Consider the following 25,299-nt stretch of genomic DNA (forward strand, 5'->3'; position numbering starts at 1 on the left):
ATGTTTTTTCTTTTTTGAGAAAAAAATTCATCTGCATTATTTTGAGAGTTTGGTTTTGGTTGATTTTAGGATTTTAAGATTGCCTTAAGAAGAAAAATTTAGAAACCCTGATTTAACCTTATTTTCCATTGGGGAAACTGCTCCAGGAAGAGGAAGTGACCTGCCTGAAATACTAGGTTGTTTTTTGTTTCAGACTCTTAGAAGGAAAAATAGATTTGGAGAAGATTCACAGGCATGCCAAGTACCTCCTGGGACTCTGGAACCCATGAGGGAATGGTAGGCTGCTGGCCGTCACAGGAGAGTCAGAAGAACTGAAGCTATTGCTGTAATGTTCAAGATGTTAATTACTTAAAATGGAGAGCTCGTCCTTGGGCCTTATTTAGAGATTTTATTGTTTTTTAATAAACATAACCATCTAGAGAGTTTATAAATAACTTTAACAGTCTAATTAGATGAGTCTATTTCATCCCCATGCCCTTAGTCCCAGCAAGACTGAGGAGTGCGTACACTCCGACTCACTGTGACAATGATGGCAGAAGCCACCTAAAGCCAGGTCCACTCGGCTCCACTGTGCACACTGGCATAGTTACACAGTCCTCATGGAACAAACAACTGGCTCCCAGCTCCTCTGATTTCCCTTGAACTCACACCAAGAAGCAGGTGACAAGCTGCCACCTGGTTATAACCTTTCATGTACTGACCCCCGCCACCAGGAGCTGGAGATGCATGTGAAAACCATGGTGCCAACCTTGGGAGGGTTCTGGCCCCTCTGTTCTCCACGTGCCTGAAGGTCTTGCCCAAGCCCTCACTCACCTGCAGCAAAGCCCATGGACTGGAAGCAGGCATTTACGCAGATCCCAGCTGTGGACGCTGTAGAGAAACCTAGGACGCAAGGGATGGCTAGAGGGGTATGTAGGTGGGCACAGGCATGTAAAGGAACCCCGTTGGCGGAGGGAGTCTCAGAGTGATCTAGAGCACTTACATTCACACTTGAAGAACGTGTGGGTTTCTTTTGAGGAAAGGAAAGCTCCAAGCTTAAGGCTGCTTTTCCAGACTTGTCCACTGACCTATCCAAGGCTATAGTTAGAGAAAATATTTCAATTTATAGGTTTTTAAAAAAGTCATTTTGGGATATCGCTTAGGGCCTATGTGATGGTAAACACAGATGAGCCCTGAAATCACATGGGAGAATCGATGTATAATTTGGCCATCTGGATAATCTAGGACATGCTTGTATGTTTTTTAATTAGCAACAGACTAGAAATACTATATTAAGAAATCTGTATAAAATGCACAAAGAGTAAAATACACTGAGGACCCCCAAGTTTCACAAACTCCAGTTGGGGAGCTTTTGAGTAGCCTGAGTTTGGACTGGGACAGCTGGTTGTGGTCTGTGATGCAGAGAATGAAGGCAGGCACGCAAGACTCAGAGAGCAGTTTGACTCCAAATTAACAAAATTGTTTCCTCACCCTGAGTAAGAGCATATTTAGATTGATAAATAATGCAGGGGCCTCTGGGCCTCAGCTCTGAATGACTGGACCTGGTAAGTTTACCCTAACTGCCCAGCCTGCTCCATCAGCCATGAGGGGGTGGCTGGAGCCAAGGGGAAGGGTGCTCAAAGGCCCACCAGCTCCATGCACTGAAAAAAGAGGTGGGGGCATGGGGTGAGGAGTAGCTGCTCATCCATGAATGGACTCAGGAGGATTGTGGTCAAGGCTGAGCTCACCCTAAATGCGGAAGTAGGGAAGGGGTCACCGGGGTCAGGAACACAGGTTGAAGCAAGTCCAAGCCCCGCAAGGGAGGCAAAAGACAGTCGGGCCCAGTGAAAACCAGGCCATCCTACCCACTGACTCAGCAGCTGCTGATTGGACAAAGTCAGGGTGGTATAATCAGAGACTTCCTCCTCAAAACTCTACATTTAAATGTAGACTATAGAAACATGGAAAGATTCCATAATCTTACATAATGTGGAATCTGAAATCAGTCAAGAAAAGTACAAGGAAATTAATTACATGGACCATTCTCATTTACTTTTTTCTTTTTCCTTCATCCTTTTTTGTAATTTTGATATAATTGACATATAACATTATATTCGTTTCTGGTGTAAAACATAATGATTCAATACTTGTATATATTGCAAAATGATTCACAACAAGTCTAGTTAACATCCATTACCATACATTGTTACAAAACTTTTTCTCTTGTGATGAAAACTTTTAAGATCTACTGTCTTAGCAACTTTCAAATATACAATACAGTATTGTTAACTGTAGTTACCACACTGTACATTACATCCACATGAGGTCATTCTTCTTAACAAATCTGTTAGGATTAACAGGTTTTTTTTATTCCTAAATAAATCATCAGCAAATAGAGCCCAACAGTATTTAAAGGAAGTATGTATTGAAACTAACTACACTTTAACTGAAGAATGTAAAAACCATCCTACATCACACATATTATTAATATAATGTATTACATTAGTAGATTAAGGAAGAAAAGACCTGTATTCCTCTTAACAAATGCATAAAAAGAATGTGTTAACATTCAATGCCGTTCTTAGGAAAGAGATGCAACTTTTAGCAAACTAGGAAAAATAGAAAATTTCCTTAGCTTGATAAAGCTTATTTACCTTTAACCAAAGAAAACGTGGTACTTGAACTGAATACTAGATCATTCTGTTATGCCCAAGGGTGATTTGCATGAACAGGACAGCAAGAGAAGTAAGAAGGTGTTTTCCACAAGTTAAAGAAGGTGAGAAGAAAAACAATCCCACTGTAGCAATCAGATTGTCGGTACCAAAGACAGAGTGAGACAGGAGAGGTCCTTGGACAGCAGGCACTGGGCTAGGATGGGCCACGCCCTCGAGAACCAGAATAGCATTCTGTGAACCAGGTGGGAAGGAATGCATCTGCTCAGGAAGCTGGGTGAGGCAGGGCTGTCATTAAGGCAATATGGACAGAGCTATGATTATAAACAGACAACCTGCCAGGATGAAAACTGAAATCCACAGCACGAACTCCCTGCCATACAGCCAAGCTTTCCCATGCTGCCCTTTTATCCAACTACTGTATCTGGGCAGTGTCCTGTCCTTAAGACTTTGTAGGGAAAGTTCCTGATAATAAAAATAATAATAATCTAGTGGTGGTGTTGAGTGAACTGCAGTATTACATGAATTGATCAATCTCTCTTGCTCATCAATTATGATGGAACATACTAACTTGCATTTTATGTATCTGGAGAAAATTCAGAAGCTTCACATAAATATTCAGAAGAAAATTACAATCATTTAAAATCCCATCACCCATATAAAACAAACCTTAACATTTTATTGTGTAACTTATCAAACTTTCTTCAATGCATATAAATGTTTATATTTTGTAAAAAATAAAATCAAGATGCACACTCCTTTGTTATTTGATTTCTCCATACAACCACATTTAACATACATCTTTCCATGTCAATGAAAAATACTCCTACAGTGTCATTCTTTATGTCTGCTGGGCACTCCATCATGTGGTGCTTTTTATTAGTTATTTCATCAGTTTCCTGTTGTTACACATATAGTTGCTTCCAAACATGGCTTATTACAAATGCTGTACCAAACATCCCTGTTCACCAGGCAGAAAAAGACAAACACCATATGATTTCACTTATTTGTAGAATATACAGACAAAGCAAAACAGAAGGAACAAAACAGCAGTAGACTCAGAGACACTGAGAAGTGACTAGTGGTTACCAGGGGGCAGGGGCTGAGAGGGATAAAAGGGCACAGTAATTCACAATCACAAATAAGTTGATCATGGGGACTGTTGAAAACCACTGTGATGTGATGACATTTGAAACCAACATAGCAGTGTATATCAGTGATACTTTAATTTAATTTAATTTTTATTTATTTATTTATTGGTATCATTAATATACAATTACACGAGAAACATTGTGGTTACTAGATTCCCCCCATTACCAAGTCCCCACCACATACCCCATTACAGTCACTGTCCATCAGCATAGCTACTTTAATTTTAAAAAAAGAAAATTTCTTGTTCACACAGCTTTCCAAACATGTCTGATTATTTCCCTAGGCTCCTCCATTAGAAGGAATTGTTGGGTCAAGGAGTTTTCATGTATTTATGGCTTTTGATATACACTGCCAATGGCCTTGCCTAACAGACAGGTCTTCACTTTACATTTACATCATTAAGCCCTTACTCCATTTACATCACCACCATTGTATAAGTGTTCCTTTCTCTGCGTGTTTCCCCCATAATTAGTTTTATCCTGCTATCTAACAAGTTGAGCAGTGATATAAAGAACAGCGGTTTGTTTTACTTTTGATTTCTTAAATTTGATTTCTTTTGAAAAAAGCTGAATATTATTCCACATGTGTCTTAGTTTCCCAGGACTACTGTAACAAAGTACAACAAACTGAGTGGCTTAAAACAACAGAAACGTATTGACTCACAGTTCTGGAAGCCAGAAGTTCAATGTCAAGGTGTCAGTAGAGCCATGGGCCATGGGCCATAAGCCTTCTGAATTTTCTAAGCAAAGCTCGTTCCAAGCCTCTCTCCAAGCTTCCCAGAGCCTCAAGCATTCCTTGGCTTGTAGTTGGCCACCTCGCCCTCGCATCTCTTCACATGGTCTTCCTCTGGGCATGTCTGTCTCTGTATCCAAATGCCCTCTTTTAATTTAATTTAATTTTTTTAATTTAATTTAATTTTATTATTTTATTTTATTAAGGTATTATTGATATATACTCTTATGAAGGTTTCACATGAAAAAACAATGTGTTTACTACATTCACCCATATTATCAAGTTCCCCCCCACCTATACCCCAGTGCAGTCACTGTCCATCAGTGTAGTAAGATGCCACAGATTCACTACTTGCCCTCTCTGTGCTACAGCGTTTTCCCAGTGACCCCTTACACCATGTGTACTAAACATAATACCCCTCAATCCCCTTCTCCCTCCCTCCCCACCCACCCTCCTACACCCCTCCCCTTTGGTAACCGCTAGTCCCTTCTTGGAGTCTATGAGTCTGCTGCTATTTTGTTCCTTCAGTTTTGCTTTGTTGTTATGCTCCACATATGAGGGAAATCATTTGGCACTTGTCTTTCTCCACCTGGCTATTTCACTAAGCATAATATCCTCCAGCTCCATCCATGTTGTTGCAAATGGTAGGATTTGTTTCTTATGGCTGAATAGTATTCCATTGTGTATATGTACCATCTTTTCTTTATCCATTCATCTGCTGATGGACACTTAGGTTGCTTCCATATCTTGGCTATTGTAAATAGTGCTGCAATAAACATAGGGGTGCATATGTCTTTTTGAATCTGAGAAGTTGTATACTTTGGGTAAATTCCAAGGAGTTGGAGTCCCGGGTCAAATGGTATTTCTATTTTTAGTTTTTTGAGGAACCTCCATATTGCTTTCCACAATGGTTGAACTAGCTTACATTCCCACCAGCAGTGTAGGGGGGTTTCCCTTTCTGCACATCCTCACCAGCATTTGTTGTTCTTAGTCTTGTCGATGCTGGCCATCCTTACTGGTGTGAGGTGATACCTCATTGTAGTTTTAATTTGCATTTCTCTGATAATTAGCGATGTGGAGCATCTTTTCATGTGTCTGTTGGCCATCTGCATTTCTTCTTTGGAGAATTGTATCTTCATATCCTCAGCCCATTTTTTAATTGGGTTATTTGCTTTTTGGGTGTTGAGGAGTGTGAGTTCTTCATATATTTTGGATGTTAACCCCTTGTCGGATATGTCATTTACAAATATATTCTCCCATACTGTAGGATGCTTTTTGTTCTGTTGATAGTGCCCTTTGCTGTACAGAAGCTTTTTAGTTTGATGTAGTCTCATGTGTTCATTTTTGCTTTTGTTTCCCTTGCTTGAGGAGATGCATTCAGGAAGAAGTTGCTTATGTTTATATTCAGGAGATTTTTACCTATGTTGTCTTCTAAGAGTTTTATGGTTTCATGACTTACATTCAGGTCTTTGATCCATTTCAAGTTTACTTTTGTGTATGGGGTTAAACAATAACCCAGTTTCATTCTCTTGCATGTAGCTGTCCAGTTTTGCCACCACCAGCTGTTGAAGAGGCTGTCATTTCCCCATTGTATGTCCATGGCTCCTTTATCATATATTAATTGACCATATATGCTCGGGTTAATATCTGGACTCTCTACTCTGTTCCACTGGTCTATGGGTTTGTTCTTGTGCCAGTATCAAATTTTCTTGATTATTGTGGCTTTGTAGTAGAGTTTGAATTTGGGGAGCATAATACTCCCTGTTTTATTCTTCTTTCTCAGGATTGCTTTGGCTATTCGGGGTCTTTTTGTGGTTCCATATGAATTTTAGAATGATTTGCTCTAGTTTGTTGAAGAATGCTGTTGGTATTTTGATAAAAATTGCATTGAATCTGCGGATTGCTTTAGGCAGGATGGCCATTTTGACAATATTAATTCTTCCTATCCATGAGCATGGGATGTGTTTCCATTTATTGGTATCTTCTTTAATTTCTCTCTTAAGTGTCTTGTAATTTTCAAAGTATAGGTCTTTCACTTCCTTGGTTAGGTTTATTCCCAGATATTTTATTCTTTTTGATGCAATTGTGAATGGAATTGTTTTTCTAATTTCTAAAATGCCCCCTTTTTATAAGGATGCCAGTCATATTGAATTAGGACCCACCTGAATCACCTCGTTTTAACTTAATTACCTCTGTAAAGCCCAAATTATATTTCCAAATAACATAAAATTCTGAGGTGCCAGTTGAGACTTCAGCATACCCTTTTGGGAGGACACAATCCAACTTAACTAACATGTTCACTAGCCATTTGTATTCATTTTTCTGAGCTGCTCACTCTCCTATTGAATTGCTTATCTTTTTCATTGATTGGTAAGAATGCTTTATTATTAACCCTTTATCTACCACATGTTTCAAATAGTCTCTCAGTTTGTAGGAAACAGCTTTTAAATTTTTACGTATTCATCTTTGTCTTTTTAATTAATGATTTTTGTATCATACTTGGAACTATTCTACTTTAATACTATAAAAATAGTTTGCCTGTGTTTCCTTTAGTACATTTTGGTTTATTTTTAAAATTTAAATCTGGAGTTTATTTTAACATAGCATCTAGATCACTTTTTTCCCAAATGGCCAGCCAATTGCTCTAATATACTTATTGAATGACTTCCCTTTTTCCCTAGTGATTTGAAACCTTCCTTACCTCTTATTAAATTCCTGCATAAACGTGGATCTATTTTTGGGCTCTTCTGTTCCATTTTTCTGTCTGTCTTTAATAAATATATAAAGGTATTATAACTGCGCAAATTATAACTTTATATCTTTATAAATTTTGTAAAGGGATTATAATTTTATAATACATTTTAATATTTGAAGTACATATTCATCATATTCAAAGAGAATTTAACCTTAATTTATTAGGTAATTTTATTTAAAAATATTTTTATCAAATGTCTTTGTAATATATTCCTCAATAACATTATTTTTCTCATGTGTTCTTTCATTCAGCAAATACCTTCTGAACCCCTACTATGTGACTGGCCCTGTGGTGTGTGCTGGATACAACAGTGAGCAAGACATGGTTGCTGCCCGTATGAAGCTTATTGAGGCTAATGGAGGACACAGATATTAATCAAATAATCACATATTCAGTGCAGACGTACAACCACAACAGGTGCTAAGAAGAAAAGAGTTACAATATTCAGTGTGTGGCCATGGGCCAGTTTGCTTATTAGAAATAGAATCTCCAGCCTCTCTAGGCTTCCCAAATGGGAATCTACATTTTAACAGGATCTCCAAGAGCTTCATATGAACACTGCCACTGAAAAGCACAGGAGTAGGGAGGATTTGACTGCTTAGACACAAGGAAAGTTTCCTTGAGGAAGCAATGAGTAAAATTATAGAGATGTGAAGGAAGAGCAGGCATTACCTAAGTCAAACAGGGAGGGAAGAGTGTTGTAGGTAGAGGGAATAGTATGTGCAAAGTCTCTGTGATGAATGGAAACATGATGCATATCAAGAATTAAAGAGGCCAATGGGGCTGGAATACAGAGGTCCAGTCAGAGCACTGGGGAGATTAGCCTGTAGAGAGAAGAGAGGCCTGACATACAGCACCTTGTGTACTAAGGAATTTTGTCTTTATAGTAAAAGCAATAGGAAGCCATGGTTGAGTTTTAAGCATGAGCACAACTTCATTATATTTGAACTATGAAATGGTCATTTTTGCTGCCTTTGACCCTGTTGATGTGATGATATGAATAATATGTCCTATCAGACCTCTTTATATTAGACTACATCAGCATTCCTGGAATAAACCTTACCTGAACACAGCATTTATTCTTTTAATAGACTCATAAATTTTATTTAGATTTAATACTTAGTATTCTTGTACCCACAGTCATTCATGAAATTAGTCTATAGCTTTTTTGTTTGCTTGTTTGGGTGATGTTTTGTTCTCTTTTTGTCTCAGGATCATGCTAGTCTTGTAAACTAAAATAAAAGTCTCTGCTATCATGATATGCTAAGTTTATATATAATGGGAATTATTTGAAGACTTGAAAGAACTCACCTATGCAAGAAGCTTCTTGAACATACGTTCATAATTTATATCATTAAAAAGAATTTCACCAAGGTATTAAAACATACTAGCATAGCTTTATGAATAATATTCTCCTAATAATCTTTGTTCTCCATATCTATGTTTAAGTCTCTTTTTTAGTCATTTTATCTGTTTATCTTTATTGGCCTAGCTGTGGTGTCTATATTATTCTTGTTTTTAATAACATGTTGAATTTGTTTATCTATTTGTGGTCATGGCTGTTTTTAAAAACTCCGTCCCCCCTGTCCCCACCACTTTGCTGGGGAGAGACCCTATAGCCTTGATCAGAAGGGTACACTTGTGTGAGGCTGTCAATCATAGTGCCTCCGGCACCTCATGACAACAGCTGCACCAGGGTTTCTTAAAACTCAACAGCTGCCAGTCAGATTTCTTTCCCAGGATTTTCTCAGAAGAGTTAACAGGCCTGCCTTCTTTTCCTTTCTGGTCACAGGCTGAAAGGATGTAACCCTCGAGTTGCTTAAATCCATGTTCTCCTCCACGCAGTGGGTAGGGCCAACCACAGAGACGCAGAGAGGAGAAACAAAGCACTTGGCCTGCGCTGGGGTCCTTGCATTCAGGCAACTCCAACTCTGTCTCTGCTCTTCCTTTGATTTGATGACATAAACCAATAAATTCCTTTGTTAATTTCAGCTTATCAGAGTTGAGTTCATTAAACACGGGACTTGTCTTTTCAGTCATCTAAAAGAACTTTTGTGTGTTTTTATCTTGGATCGACTTTCTCTGGAGTTACTATTGCAATCCCTATTTCTTTTTTGTTTGCCTCCACCAGGTTGCCTTTTATTTATAGTCCTTCTGAGTTTCGGGGGCAAATACCATCAGGAGGGCCTCACACCAGGAGCGTTCTTGGTTAAAGGTGATGTGGGCCAGCTAAACTCACTCTGCCTCCCTCATGTGATTGTACAATGTATAAGCCCCTCTTTGCCATCTATCTTCCCTGGTATTTTCATCACAGTACCACTCAGGGTTTGCACGCCCCAGCTCAGCTTCTTTCTATTCTTCTTTCCCAAACTTTCCCACTGTGCTCACTAGAACTCATTCTGTGTGTAATAAATACAGTCAATCTCTCTACTAAATGTTTCCTTCATCTCCTTACCTTAACTGAAATCTAGAATTTTCCCTGGTATCTCCACTTCTAAAATATATTTAAATTTTACAGCACCTCCCCCACCATTTCATTTCAAAGCAATTTTTTTCCTGATTTCTTCTGTTTTCCTTTTCATTTATGTACTCATCAGGCAGTTCCAATCTCATTTCTGGCTTCTATCCCCTTATCTGTTTTTCCATTTCCTGGAAACCACATTTGCTTGCCTTTTATCTGAAGTTCATGAAGACATTATCTGAAGTCTTCTTTTGTTTCCTACCATAAATCTTTTTCACATATAACTGACAAAGAGCTCATTATAAAGTATATAAATATATTCTCCAAACCCATAAATAAAAGACCACTCAATAGGAATATGTGCAAAGATTTAAATAGGGTCAATTATAGTAGCCCAGGCAAATAATTATATTTATATTAACAATAGTGGCTTTATCTAGGGTGATAACATTAGGCTGGAGAGATATGAACAGATTCAAGAGATATTTGCATGGTAAGATATTTATAATCATAAAATATTTGCTTTATTATATATTCAATAATGTAATTATATATAAACCAAAGCTTCTGATGTATTTTAATAAAATTTTTGTGACTTCCAAAAAGTTGAATTCCTCATTCTGCAGAAGATGGTATACTTTTCTTGAGCGTTTTCTTTCCCCCATCAGGCTTCCTAATCTACCAAGGAATATCATGACTGAAAGGTAATTACATAAGAATTGCTTTTCAAATGGATCAACCCATTTTATCCATAAGGTCCACCTGGAGCTCTTCAACCAAGTTTGGTTATATCTGGATTTTTGGCTGCCACAAATTGCTAACCTGAGGTTTAGACAAGGCGGCAGCAATGAGCAAATTTCTTCCTATCATCCCAGGCCTCCAGACTACATTTATCCCAACCACGTCCCAAATATAAGTAAATAGAAAAGAGTTCTGGTCTATCTAGTGCCATTGTTTGTCTCTGACAGAGTGTCTAGAAGTGTTATGGCTGAGGGCATGGTGTGGCGTGCAGGAGGGGTGGGGAAGGAATCCAGACTGCATAACTAACCATCCAGGACCCTGAAAGGGCTCAGGCTTGTTTCCAGTGAGTCAGCCCTGGCTTGGGCCAGACAAGATCTCGGATCCTGAAACCTCGTTTGCTGTTCCCAAAGCACCAAGACAAAAACACAAACAGGTAACTGACCCTTCTAAAATGAAAGTCAACTCTGTTTCCACCATGACTCCTATTTGGTTTCCAACTACAGTCAGGAATCATTTTTCATAAATACTAAAGACCCATTCACTTGAATACATAAACTAGCAAGTCTGTGTTACTCAAGGATTTTTAAATTCATTTTAACATGATTAACTAGGCTCCTACAAGTAGGACTTGGAGAGAGTCAGCCTGACATTTTAGGAACAAGGGAAAAGGGCAAGGAGTTTCAGATTGTGCAGAAAGAAACAATTCTCAGTGGAATTTGGAGACATAAGTATTAACAGTAAGCCAGTCATTGTGGAGATTCCCTATAGTCTGGAGTCAGTTTATCCGGGTTGGAATTCTAGTCCCACCAATTCTAGCTTCTAAGTGTTCAGTGTTTGGCATGTGGCTTCACCTCCTTAGACTTCAGTTTTCTGCCCTGAGAGAAAAGTGGATAACAAAGTACTCATCTGTTTGCATTGTTGTGGAAATAAATAAAATAATCCATGAAAAGACTTAAAACAGAGCCTGGCACATTGTAATAATAGCTAGCATCACCCTGATTCCAAAGGCTGCTGGGAGCCACCTCCAGTCTGACTTGGACTAGATGGTGATGGCAAGGATGTCTCAGACAGTGATTTCTAGGGAGTTACCAGCACATAGGCTAGAAGGGGCCTGGTGCTTGAAGAATACAGCTTTCTTGAAAGGACTCAGGTTGAGTCAAGCATCTCACTGCCTTCAAACCAGAATTCTTCCAGTGCTGAAGGCAGCAAATGCCTAAATTCCCATGTCAGGACCCCTTTCCTTGTGCTCCCCCCTCATCAATCTCCTTTTCTTCTCCAGGCTCCACATCAGCAGAACCACTTGAGTTCCTTTAAGCTTCAAGCTCTTTCACACTGTTTTGTCCATGGCCGCTCCCCATGCATGGCATGGCATTCTCTTCCCCATCCTGTATGCCAGGCAAATACCCACTTGTCTCTTCTAAGAAAGCTTTCCTGAGATCCTGGACCGCTCACTTCCTTCCTGCACCCTGGCCCCCCACTACAGCTCATCTCTGTCAGCATTGCCTGGGTCTGCCCTCTTCCTGTTCACTGATGCTCCCCTGTGGACCCCCACTCCTAGCACAGAGTCCCCTGTCTAGCGGGCACCCAATACGTGTTTACTAAATGAACGCATACTAAAGTTGTGGATGGCGGTGTGGCGTTCCAGATAGAACTGTTCTAGGAGCTCTGAGGCAGCTCGCTGTTGCTGGCACATTGATGTTTCATTGTCAGTTGATATCTGTAGCCCCTGCACTGAATTTGAGGCTTAATAACTTTTTACTAGAAATAAATGTACTAACAATCCAAAAATTCGACCTCTAGATATTTACGCAAGAGAAATGGAAATCTGAGTCTACAAAAGACTTGCTCAAGGATGTTCAGTTACCAGTTTATTCAGAACAGGTAATAAGAAAAGGCCCAAATATCCGTGAACAGGGGAATGAAGAAACAAATGGTAGTATATCCACTCAATGGAATACTATTCAGCAGCAAAAAGAAACCAACAGTATGGCTCCATCGCAAAAGCATTATGCTAGGTGAAGAAGTCAGACACAAAAAGAGCACATACTGCACAATCACATATAAATATGTGTATAATATATATGAGTGTGTGTTTTATGCATATATACACATACATAATCTGTAATCTGTAGTAACAGAAAACAGATCAGTTGTTGCCTGCGAAAGGGGGGAAGAATGGGAGTGGGGAGATTGACTGGGAAAGGGCAGTTAGTTAAAACTAATCAAGCTGTACGCCTAAGATCTGGGCAATTATCTGTTAATTATATTACATTTTAAAAAATAATTTGAAGTTAGAGAGGAAAAGGACAGAAGGAGAGACAGGAGGGAGAAAGGCAGTAGTGCTCGCAGGGCGTAGCCGCGGGTTATCAGGCTGACGCCCTCGGGTGCCCTAGACGGCCGGAGCCGCGGTTGGGAGGCGGGACGAGCGCGGCAGGGGTTCCCGACGTCTGTTCCAAGGACGGGTGCAGTTGCTCCTCTCGGACGCCAGGCGGCAGCGTGGGCCGGGAGGGACGGGCCGCGGTGACCCAAGACGCGACGGCGAGGGGGCGGGGCCGTGCGCCGAAGTTCACGTGGGCCCCGGTGGGGCAGGGTGTAGCGCGGGGTCGCCATGGCGGAGCTGCAGCATCTCCGGGTGCAGGAGGCGGTGGACTCCATGGTGACGAGTCTGGAGAAAGAGAACATCCGGAAGATGCAGGTAGCGAGGCTGGGGCCGATCGGGAGGAGCCCAGGCAGCCCGGCATCACCAGCGCCTCCCCGCGCAGCTGCTCCCCTCCCGGCCGACCTGGAGCGGGGCCTGCCTGGGTTCGCCGCGGCGCCCTCGGAAGCACACCTCACCCTCAGCAGAACTTCTGGAGCTTCGGCTGAGCGGATGAGATCTGTGCACCCTCGCCACTCGCAAAGCCGTTTGACACCCAGGCCAAACCCGGGGAGGGGGTGCCTTGGACCAGGGTTAGAAAGGCCCTAGTTGAGGCGTTCGGCCTTTTCCACCCTTCTCGGTTACGTGGCCCCTTTTGCAGGTGAGCAGCCGAGATACAGAAAGGGCATGGCCAAGGTGACAGATCGGAAAGGTGAAAGCGGTTGGCCTTGATGACCAGTTGCACCGAATTAGCTCCGCACCTATCTGGGTGATACGCCGTTCTTCTTCAGTCCCCTAAATGTTCTGAAGCTGTTGATCTTGCCTCCCTAACCAGATTGTGGATTTACCTTTTAGTGCCCCCTTGAGTAATTGATTAATGGAAGGGTTGTCCTCTGAGGAATCTAGATTATAGGTTATTGACCTCTGAACCCTGTGGTATAGGCACCTAGTTTTCAGAACTTGGTTTCATCTGACTCACTGCCACCTTCCCCTACCACCCAGCATTCAGTGCAACAAGTGCCAATGAGCTAGCGGCAAGAAGGCCATTAAAAAGCACTGAGGGTAACTTTCCCATTTGTGGTTTTGAGGATACCTGTTCTAAGGAGAGGTGCAAATATAGCTGCTATCCCTAACCTCTGTTGCACACTCTGTCCCTGGAAGCTCTGGGACCTAACCCGTCTCTCCTCTCGCCCCAGGGCCTCATGTTCAGGTGCAGCGCCAGCTGTTGTGAGGACAACCAGGCCTCCATGCAGCAGGTACACCGGTGCATTGACCGCTGCCATGAGCCTCTGGCCCAAGCCCAGGCCCTGGTGACCAGCGAGTTGGAGAAGTTCCAGGTGAGGAACATCCCAAACAAGAGCACTCTAGTCATTGATGCTCCTCTTTCACAGGAGATGACAAGCATTTGTTCAAAATTCCTGGCTTTAATGTCTTGATTGTATTAACCTTGGTGACAGTTCTGTGGCCAGCCAGTCTTCACAGGATCTGAAATTCGGGCTGTATTTCCCATGGAAACAGTAATGTAAAAGGGAGTTTATGACCAAGAGCCTTATGCTTTTTTTCTATAGACAACAAATAAAAACATGTATACTAAATAATATAGATCTTTCTAAAGCATATATTCATTCATTCTTATAACAGAATTCCCTGGGAAGGTGGTATAGGCTAGTCTTAAAAAGGTAAATCACAGCAAGATCGTTTTGAGGCCTTAACCTACCCTGGACTACCCCTACTTCTACACCCAGAGGGAGCTCCCATGCGACTGATGAGCAATCATTATTATTGTTGACTCATCGATGCCTGCCTCACAAGCCCCTCTAAGGTCACAAAGAGCCCACCATATCACACTCTCTACCCTGAGCAAAATATTGATTGTATGCTCTTCCTGTGACTATATGTTTCTGGAACTTGGGAGAAGCAGAGCCCATTTCTTTTTCTGAACCAGTTTTTCATAGCTTGAGATTCTGTTCACATGGAAAAATGATATCTAATGTGATCAATTTTTATATCCTGTATAAAATTCTTCAAAATTACTGACACTTGGAAGAAATAACTTCTCCACGGTCATGAAATCCCAAAGGTTTTCTTTGTGTTCATTCTGACAGCTAATTTTGTAGATGGGGTCTTTGAAATTTTGATTCTTGGGTTGCTGTAACTTTCTCTTCCCATTCATTTTTCAGATCTCTCTAATCAGACTTACTTTTCCACCCTGCCAGAACTGCAGTACCATTCCCTGCTGTGGGGCTAAATCCAGAGGTCATTTTTCACTCTGATCTTACTCAGACTATCTGCATTATTGACAGTGATCACACTCTTTCCTGAAACACTGTCCAGTTGGGCATCAGGACACCTCACTCCTAGTTTTCCATCTCACTCCCTGGCCATCCTTTCTTGGCCTGCTTTCCTGGCTTTTCCCCCTTCTCCGACCTCTGAGCACTGGAGTGCCCAGGCCTGTCCTTGGACCTTCTCATTTTTCTATCTAGCTTTCTAGTCTCATAGCTATAAATATCTATATCCTGACAATGCCTATATTCATTTATAGTTCTGAACCAGATCCATTCCTGATCTCAATTCGTATATCCAACTGTTTTCCTGAACATCTCCACTTACTTGTTTGTCTTGCCATATAAGTGCAATAAAGGCAAGAACGTTATCTTTTACTTATTGCTATATTCCTCAACATTAGAACGGTACCTGGCACATGGGAGATGCTCAATAAATATTTGTTGAAGTGAGTATTTTTTTGTTGTAAGGACAGACATGAAAGAATCAAAGTGTTTGACTTTCTGTAGTTGAGTAACAGAAGCCTTACTTACATTTCACTTCCTGAAAAGGGCTTTTGTACAATTTATTCTGTCATTTACAGCTTTCTACTAATGTATTGTTTGGGCCTCCCTATGCCAGCCTCTGTTTCAATCAGAATAATCTTGGTTAATTGCACTGTTGTGTCCCTTTAATATATGTCAATCCAAAATATGTAGCAAAGGGCCTTATCATGTGATAAGCACTCAGTAAATGAATCTATCCTCTCAGCCTTCTCAGCCCTCTTCCTTCTTGCCACAGGACCGCCTGGCCCGGTGCACCATGCATTGCAACGACAAGGCCAAAGATTCGATAGATATGGGGAGTAAAGAGCTTCAGGTGAAGCAGGAGCTGGAGAGTTGTGTGACCAAGTGTGTGGATGACCACATACATCTCATCCCAACCATGACCAAGAAGATGAAGGAGTCTCTCTTGTCCATTGGAAAATAGAAGTCTTTGCCCTTGGCCATGAGGGCTGAGGGCAAGAATCTATTTAAAAAAAGGAGTGGGAATTTTGGTCTTTTAAGCAAAGTTTATGAGTGAAGAAATTAAGAATGGCAGCAAGTTTAAGACATATGTTACTTGCCTCTGGACACTGGTTCCTTTACGTTTCAGCCCTAGAAAGTGAAGTGGAAAAAAAACTGGTGCTAAAATTTGGGTCAGAGAGATCACAGGAGAGTTTTTGATAGCCTAAATTTCATGTGGCAAGTACTTTCCTGGCAGTAGACATCTCCCTTGTACCAAGACAGAACTCTCCAATGCACCAGATTCTTAATAGTACACAGGTACCAACAGCCTGGCAGTTTCCTGTCATCTGCCTGTTATCTGGTAGAGTGTGAGGAGAAATGTTTCTGTTTGTTGCCAACCTCCTGTTTACTAGAAGGGTCACCACGCCATTTTCCATAAATTGTAAAACAAAATCCATGAGAGCACTAATTTAGAAGGGAAGAATGGTTTCTGGGCCTTTGCTTTGCTTGATTTTGTTTTATAGACAAGGGAATAGGGTTGACTTAGGATATGGAGTTGGGAGAGGTAGTTGGGATAAGATCTCTGAAAGGTTTCTTAGGGATATCCGTTTGTGGCAGTCAGGATGTGGATATGCATTTCTTGAAATACTCATACATATTTCAGCCTGGACACCCTGCAAAAACATGAGAGGCAATGTCACACTGGGTGTGGGAAAAGCAGACCTTTTCTCACTGGCAGCCATGATGGGCCCTGAGGCTATCCGCAGCTAGTAACAAGACGATCTTGCAATAACACTCTCTTGAAGGGAAAGGATGTTTTCATTGTACTATATACCGGTATCCAGGAATGACCAACGAAAGAGGCACTGTTGGCTGCTTAAGAGTTACAAAGTACTGGATTTGGGAAAACTGGGTTTTCATAGAACAGAATGGGATGAAATAAACCCAGTCAGTATTACTGCCTCCTGAAATAACAGAGCCCTATTGATATAGTCCCTGGGCAACAGGAAGGTCAAGGGAGAAAATGTAAGCGACTCAGGGGCAAGCTGTGACTCCTTTAGAGCAAAAAAGGGGCAGTCCCCCAGTACCAAATACTGCTTTTGCCTGGGGCCTTTGCAACAATCAGTGTTCCTGCCCCAGCTTTGGTACCTTAATCATTTTTATAAGGACCTAGTTGTTGTTTTACCAACTTACTACTTGAAATTATAATAGAGCCTGTCTGTGCTGTTTGGGGGCTGTGATATATTTTCCTACTTGTTCAATTTTAAAAAATAAAGTTTAATTTTTCCTCCAGTATTGTGTTTCTTCCCTTTTATCTGGGCAGTGAATATATAACTTTATTAGGATGCTTTTCTTTGTAATATGTGAAGTAAGTTTCTTAAGAGGTCCAGAAGAGTGAATATAGTGTTATGGTTGGGATACAGGACTGATCCAATGTAAATGGGGGAAACTTTGAGAACAGGCTAGGGCACTACGTCTTGAAGTCCATCAGTGTAAACAGAAACTATAAGGCTAGAATTGAGTACTCATGTCAGGTCCTAGCTTCAGGTAAACAGTAATAGCAAATGGTGGAAAGGTACACAGTTATGACCCCTCTAGAGAAAATGCAACATCTAGGATTTTGAGTACCAGAAGTACAGACTGTATGAGTTTGTCTTTATTACCATGGGTATTTAAGTATAGCCATTACTGAACGTTAGTAATAAATTGAACTTCTGAGAACCGTCCCCTACTTAGAATCACCAGGATTTCTCTATTTTGGCCAACTCTTCCGTAATCCCTATTTCATAGTAAATTCTCCTATTTTGGGTGATTTAACTGAGAACAAGTTGACGACCGATTTTCACAATGCTCTTGACTTGAAAATGAGTACCACGTATTAGCGTTTGTGTGCTGCAGTTAACATTTTACATATAAGGCAAGGTACGTTAAGTGGGGGTTCTTCTGGAAGCAGTGTTAGAATTGCAGGAGCATCGGTTGGAAATACACTTCCGCGCTCTAGATTAAAATTCTTAAGACTGGCCCCGTCACCCTGCTCTTCTGTTGCAGAGGTCACTAAGATGTTGCTGGAACACTAGGCTTAGCATGACAATATACTGTGAAAATACATGCCCAAGAAATAGAGGCCCACTCCTGAGATTTCTGTTTGGTCTATGTGAAGAAGATAACCGATGCGATCCACAAAGATAAGTGATTGACTGGTGTAGACCAGAGGTTTTATAGAACGCACACTTAACAGAACACTCAGAATTAAGGAAAACGCCCTGAGGCCCCACCCGCTTCATCCTAGCCAGTCGCGGGCAACGCAACCGGAAGCTAGAGCTGATCGACTCCATCAGGCTTCCCCTAAGTATCGCGAGGTGAAAATGTGAAAGCTTCCAGCAACCGATTGGCTAATGGGATCGTTGACGTCAGACGCAAAACGCCAGGCCTACCGCGGGAGCGTGAAGTGGGCTGCGAATTCGTTTGGAGGAATCCTTGAGCTCGCGGTGTGGGCGCCATGAGCAAAGCTCACCCTCCCGAATTGAAAAAGTAAGTATATGTGAGGACCGCGCTTAAGTGGCAGCTTCTTAGCGTGCTTAGAGTTTCTTAGGTCCTCCTCCATTTCCCATCAGTGCGCCTGGCACCCTTACTCCCGCCCGAGGCCGCCGAGATACCGGCCAGGGTTCCGCGCTTCCGCGCCTGCAGTTCGCGCAAATGTCTCTTCAGGGCCTGGTCGGCATGGTTACCAAAGCTGGCGAAGGCGCCTCCATTCTGCAGACTCGCCTCTCTGGCTCGAGTTTCTGGCCCACGTCTTCTTAGTACACTCCCTCGTGCTCTCTCCCTCGTTACTTGGAGATCTCGAATGCCATCCTTTTGTTGAGCATCTTTAATAGCATTAAGTTGTAGATAAGTGACTGGAGAGTAATTATGTAAGGAGGTGCGTGGAATGAAAATGCTTAGTAGTATATGAGGAATCAAAATCTACCTTAACCAAAACCCACGTTTGTAGCTGTTTCTTCGAACTTTAATTTAGTAATCCCATTCCTTTTTCTTGCTTGCTTGTACTTGTTAAACTGTAATGTCATGTGAAACCTTGTTCTGTTAACAGAGATGTGTGAGAACATTCATTTTTCTAATTAGAGGATAGGTTGGTCGCTTTTTCGATACCCAATAAAATCATCTCTAAAGTAGGATATTCCTACGTTAGACAGTGACCGATTTAAATGTTCAACCTCCTCAAAAACTCTTGACTGAACTTAACATGTACCATGTTTCCAAAGTACTTCTCTTTCTTGTATTTACCATGTAATGCTAGAATTCTGCATGTAGTGGTTGTTGGTTAGCACAAATTATGCAGAATTGATCCAGGGATCAATTTGTGTGGCAGCCACCTGGGCACCTTGTTTATAGTTCATTTATTACTAGCTCCATAAAGAAGTAAAAAACTTTCGAAAAATCTCATTTAATAATTCTGCATGTAAGTGCCTGTTTGTATCAAAGCCATCTTTTGGGTTAAAAACTATATTTGAATCTGTTAAAGACAATTATTAAATCATAAGCCTGACATTAAGAAAAATATAAATTATTGTGAAAATGCAGGTCTAAAAGATATTCTTTGATTGGTGATCTTGGCAAAATCTTGTGTCCTCTGGATTCATCAGGAACTGGTGAAATGGTTAATTCTTTTTTAGCAAAAGGACCAGGCTGTACTTGTAATTTCAGATTTCCTTTCTGATTTTTAACAGATACTTGAGAATTTCAGAGGATGAAACTAGTTTTAATACCTTTCTCTTCTCATACCTAGATTTCATGAATTAGGAAATCCTGTCAGAAAGTCAAAATGACTTTGAAAATGTTTCTTCCTTTACTTTCTCACACATGCCATCTTTTACACTTTTATACCCTCCTCGTGGTTTCGCATAACTGATTCTTCACTGGTGAGTGGGGAGTCTGATTGTATCAGCATGGGGTGGGTAGAGGCCAGGGGTACTGCAAAATACCCTACAGTACACTGGACATCCCTCAACAACAATCATCTGGCCACATAGGTCAGTATGGTGAAGTTGAGGTAACCTGGCCTAACCGCATTTTCCCTCACACCTCTTTAAAAAATCACTGCCAAGTAGTCTTGGCAATAACTGGCTCTGCCTTAATAACTTAACCACTGCATTAATACAGTACAGACTTCTTCACCCAGCATCCAAGCTCCTCCATCTGAAATCCAAGCACCAAATATTACACACACATGTATTTGAATGCCCTCTTCTCCATCCAAACGAAACTGTTTGCCCAAACTTTCTCACCTGCTATGTGACCGTGGACAATTTTACTTAACTTTTTCTAAGCCTCAGTTCCCCATCTTGTGAAATGGTGGTGATAATCGTATGTAGCTTTAAAGTTGTCATAAGGATTAAATAAGCTCGTATGTTATATTTGCTTTCGTTTAATATATTAGAATAGGTTATTTAATACATCATACTATATATTTTTATTTGTAAATGTATCTTGCATCTTCTGTCAGGCTCCATGTCTTAGTTATCTTTGAATTCTCGTATGATGTGTTGTACACTAAAGTGGAATGAAACTTTCGGTTTTCTAGCCTAGAACTGGAAGAGGTAAAAAGTGGTTTGACTTAATTGCTTAGTATTCATACCGCCTTGCTGAGATGGCATTTTCTTTTTTAATTCAAATTGTTAAAGCTTCAAAATATGCAGTTATTTTACTAAAATATACTTAGGTATTGAAGAATATCCTGAACATTTAAGATGGATGCTTAATTTTTTTTTTCTTTTCAAATCAGATACTTTCTATTTGGGTAAATTCTCAAAAGTAGAATTACTGGGTCATATAATATTTCTATTTCTAGGTTTTTGAGTAACCTATACTGCTTGCCACAGTGGCTGGACCAATTTACATCACCACCAAATGTGTAGGAGGGCTCCCTTTTCTCCACATCCTCACCAACACTTGTTATTTCTTGTGTTTAGATGGTGGGCATTCTGACTGGTGTGAAGTGATAATCTCATTTTGATTTTGATTTGCATTTCCCCGATGATTAGGGATGTGGAGCATCTTTTCATGTGCCTGTTGGCCATCTATGTGTTTTCCTTGGAAAACTGGTCCTCTGTCCATTTTGTAACGAAATTATTTGTTTTTTTGGTGTTGAGGCATATGAGTTCTTTACATATTTTGGGTATTAGCCCCACTTAATATTTAATAAAACACTACTGTCTCAATTATAAAATAAAATACCTATTGAATTGGGTGTGGTTTGATTACCTCCTGGTTTCTTAACAGCTTTGTTTGGTTTTGGAAATAACCAAATCTTTTTCTCTTTTGGCTATAAAATCCAGTCATTGAAAATTAGGCCAATATTGAACAAGAATGTATTTGTAATTCACATTAGTATAAAGACTTGATTTAATGTATATTAATATTTTAGATCCATTCCTTTTATTATCTTGCCCTTCCCAAATTACAGTGCTTTGTGTAAGTACTGACTGAGGTGGCCCATTACTCCCTCATCTTTTACAGCAGCAACATAGGCTTTTACTGTTTGAAATTTTATTCCTACTATGTAAATTTTAGCAAATTATATTGATTATACCTACTTTTGTTCTTTTTTATGCTAAAGTTTTTAAGATCAGTTATGTCTCCTTTTTATTTTTTCAGATTTATGGACAAAAAGTTATCATGTAAGTTATTTTTGTTTTGTTTTTTAATTACTCACTTGCTTTTTGTATGTGTCTTGGCAGTATATAATGTTTGGAGCAATTTACAGACGTTCAAAGCACACAGAGTCTCTAATTCACATCCATTAATCAGGTTTACTTAAAATCCTAACTAAATCCTAATTTACCTAATTTCTGATATTTAATCAATTTCATAGTACTTCAGACTTCTCATTGTTTCATATAAGCCCTACCTTCCCCATTTTGACAGGATTAACAGGATTTTCCTATTTTGTAATATTTGAAAATTTACCATCCTTTTTTCCTTTAATCAAAAGACAGACATGGATGAAAAATCTGACCTGTACAGTACTTAATATACATAAGGGTTAAAACGGGCTTCAGAGGCAAAACAGCCTTCAGTTTGAAACCCAGCTCTACCACACACTAACTATATAACCTTGAACCAGTTACTTAAGTTCCCTCATAAAGAGTTAGGATAATACTACTTTTTAAGATTCTGGTTAAATTTAAATGTGAAAAATATATATGAAATGTTTAGCCCAGTCCTTGGCACATAGTAAGGATAGCGGATTATGTATCTCAAAATACCTGGATTTTATACCGACTAATATTTAACGAATAGCTGATAATGATCACTTTCATTAAAACTTTCTTCCCTCTTTATAGTGAAATTAAATGGTGGCAGACATGTCCAAGGAATATTGAGGGGATTTGATCCCTTTATGAATCTTGTGATAGATGAATGTGTGGAGATGGCAACTAGTGGGCAACAGAACAATATTGGAATGGTGGTAAGTAAAGACAACAAGATTTCTATAGAGATTTCATTTAAGCGTTAACTTCCATTCAGTCAAACTCTTGGATTAAATAGAAGTTAGGCAAATTACAGGCAAGATTAGACTTTCTATCTTCCTTTTAGTTTAACATGTGGCAGTCACTCAACTGTTAGTTGATACGAATCATACGTAGAATCCTCTTTGGAAGTACTTTTTCAGCTGTATTCTCCAATAGAGGGCCGTAGTCTTTCATTTGAGCAATAGTTCTGGATCTAAAAGTTCTCCAGATATTTCTAAAGTAAGGCCAAGATTAATCACTGATTTAGAGCATTTGCAATCACCTGAGACATTTTCAAAAAAAAAATCTTTTCCTACCCCAAAGCAGTTGAAACTGTGATACCGTTTTTGTTGTTAAAAGATCTTTGGTAATTTTAATGTTAGTGAGGATTAAGTGCTACTTACCAAACTTTATGTGTATAAATTCCCTGAAGATCTTACTAAAATGCAGATCTTAATTCAGTAAGTGTGGGGGTGAACCTGAGTCTTTGCCTTTTTGGCGGGGGGTGGGAGGGATTCATTAATCTACAATTACATGAGGAACATTATGTTTACTAGACTCCTCCCATCACCAAGACCCCCACTTACCCCATTACAGTCTCTGTCTATCAGCGTAGTAAGATGCTATAGTCACTACTTGTCTTCTCTGTGTTGTACAGCCCTCCCCGTGCCCCCCCCCACGATTATACATGCTAATCATAATGCACCCTTTCTTTTTTCCCTCCACGTTGACTGTTACTCAGAATGCCTCCATTTCTAACAAATTGTTATATTTTCTTTATATCCCCTCCTGTCCTTTCACCCATCCAGCTTTACTTGACATGGGACTGTATTTTATTACATCTGCAGTCTACCAGGGTCTCCTGGCCTTCCAGTTTGACTAATTTTTCGACCCCTCCTCAAAGCAGTAACCAACCATTTCACTATGTTCTCCTAAGTATCCTTGTCTTCATTTATAGAATGGCTACTGTCAGGCACTGTGCTCCTAGGGCCTTTCTTTTTAACTTCTTTTTCTGCCTCTAAGCTCTCGCCATTCTCTCATAAATGTATGGCTAGAACAGTGGTTATTCCCCCAACTGTGAAAGTTCCACTCACTCATTGGTTTCATGATACCCTCCACACACGTTGGTGCTTGAGGCCTTCTAAGATGTGATGAAAACTATATATTCCACTTTCCATCATAACATACATGCATTCAGGGTAAATTTTTTCCTATATCCTTACACTTTTTCATCTGTTTTGTCTAGAATTTCCTATCTTCAAGACCCAGGTAAAATGCCATCTTCATAAAGTATACTTTTCACAATACCCATCCTGGTTTGTTCCCTAAATGATCTTATATCCCTAAGCTGACATTCTACTATACTTATTTTTCCTGTTAATTTATGGATATTTTAGGGGTTTTAGGGTAGAGATAGTCATGTTGTTTGCATCCCACAATTTAGAAGGTGAAATGAGTTACTGGAGATTGGGCATCTCAAAAGGGCACTTGTTGTTAGTCTTCAGTCTAGAAGATGTGCATTTCACTTAAAAAGGGCTTAGTGGCTTCATGACATGATTAAGACTTTAGTGTACCTATGGCTTGAAAAAAGCATCACAAACTGACCTTTAATACTGAAAAACCATTAATGATTTGCTGAAAATTCTTTAGTAATCATTGATGTCTGTTAAATGAATTGTACTCTTTTCAAATTTTTTCTTAGGTAATACGAGGAAACAGTATCATCATGTTGGAAGCCTTGGAACGAGTATAAGCAATGGCTGTGTTCACCAGAGACATCAACCGCTTCCACGTCCCCTCTCCACGGCACATGTTTTTTACTGCAATATGAAAATCAGGTGTACATTTTCATATTGAACTTTTTTGTTAAATAAACTTTTGCAATAGTCAAAAATGCTTTCTTGGACATTATGAACATAGAAAATACAATGCTAAATCTTGCTCTAATTTTTTCTAACATGAACTATTCTAACAATTTGTTCAGATGTTTTTATGCGATATTGAAGAATCTGACTAAATGTGAAACATGGCAAGGATCCCTTTTTCCATCTTCTAACACTGAACAAGAGATAACCTACAAACCTAAGTGAGTTTTATCTGCAACATTAACTGTAATTTTCAGATCTCAGTGTAGTAACTTTGGTGTACTCTGACTTTTCCAAGTACATATACGTTCCAAGTGTAGTACAACAGAAGACACAGGATGTCATTGTTTATTTTGAGCATAATTGGGAAACAGTTTTGCATACAAGTAGAAATAGAATTCTAAAGAAAAACATTCCAGTGTATTGTGGTTCTTTGTGGAGAATGGAGGGTGGTGATAATGCTGCACAATATATTCACCCAGGTCATAAATTTTACAGTACACATACCTCAGAGTGAGATTACACATGGTTGTATCATAAACCAAACCTTAAAAAAATCTATCAAACAAATGCTTGGCATATTCTTTTTGTGATCTGGTAAGAAGCCTTCAAACTTTGAATCATTTTTAAACTATTTTAGAGAATGAGGTATACACAGTGAATATCTAAGGTACTTATAAAACACAGAACACAGTGGATGGCTTACAGGTATCTCTAAAATGGTAGTTCCTACTTAAAATATTTATGGCAAAAGAACAGCTAGTGGGCTCAAACCAATTTAATTGTAATAAGGAAAACTGATGTG

General features: G+C 39.9%; 2 protein-coding genes across 2 annotated transcripts; both read left to right on the plus strand.

The window, feature by feature from the left end:
- The first annotated feature begins 13,029 nt into the window (after window positions 1–13,029).
- Window positions 13,030–17,411, plus strand: FAM136A (family with sequence similarity 136 member A). Its single transcript, XM_036908303.2, has 3 exons — window positions 13,030–13,187; window positions 14,045–14,185; window positions 15,912–17,411. The coding sequence occupies exons 1-3, from the start codon at window positions 13,101–13,103 to the stop codon at window positions 16,098–16,100; spliced, it is 417 nt and encodes a 138-aa protein (XP_036764198.1). The 5' UTR covers window positions 13,030–13,100; the 3' UTR covers window positions 16,101–17,411.
- A 1,103-nt stretch (window positions 17,412–18,514) lies between these two features.
- On the plus strand, window positions 18,515–24,907 carry SNRPG (small nuclear ribonucleoprotein polypeptide G). The gene is made up of 4 exons (XM_036908301.2): window positions 18,515–18,649; window positions 21,773–21,795; window positions 22,462–22,586; window positions 24,332–24,907. The coding sequence occupies exons 1-4, from the start codon at window positions 18,618–18,620 to the stop codon at window positions 24,380–24,382; spliced, it is 231 nt and encodes a 76-aa protein (XP_036764196.1). The 5' UTR covers window positions 18,515–18,617; the 3' UTR covers window positions 24,383–24,907.
- Window positions 24,908–25,299: the final 392 nt, after the last annotated feature.

The sequence above is a fragment of the Manis pentadactyla genome, chromosome 2, assembly GCF_030020395.1.
Source record: "Manis pentadactyla isolate mManPen7 chromosome 2, mManPen7.hap1, whole genome shotgun sequence".
In the NCBI taxonomy this organism is placed as follows: domain Eukaryota; kingdom Metazoa; phylum Chordata; class Mammalia; order Pholidota; family Manidae; genus Manis; species Manis pentadactyla.

Coding starts and splice junctions, on each gene's coding strand:
- FAM136A (XM_036908303.2), top strand. CDS start 13,101: ATGGCGGAGCTGCAGCATCTCCGGGTGCAGGAGGCGGTGGACTCCATG. Junction 13,188..14,044: donor AGAACATCCGGAAGATGCAG/GTAGCGAGGCTG, acceptor CTCTCGCCCCAG/GGCCTCATGTTCAGGTGCAG. Junction 14,186..15,911: donor GCGAGTTGGAGAAGTTCCAG/GTGAGGAACATC, acceptor TTCTTGCCACAG/GACCGCCTGGCCCGGTGCAC.
- SNRPG (XM_036908301.2), top strand. CDS start 18,618: ATGAGCAAAGCTCACCCTCCCGAATTGAAAAA. Junction 18,650..21,772: donor CACCCTCCCGAATTGAAAAA/GTAAGTATATGT, acceptor TTATTTTTTCAG/ATTTATGGACAAAAAGTTAT. Junction 22,587..24,331: donor AGAACAATATTGGAATGGTG/GTAAGTAAAGAC, acceptor ATTTTTTCTTAG/GTAATACGAGGAAACAGTAT.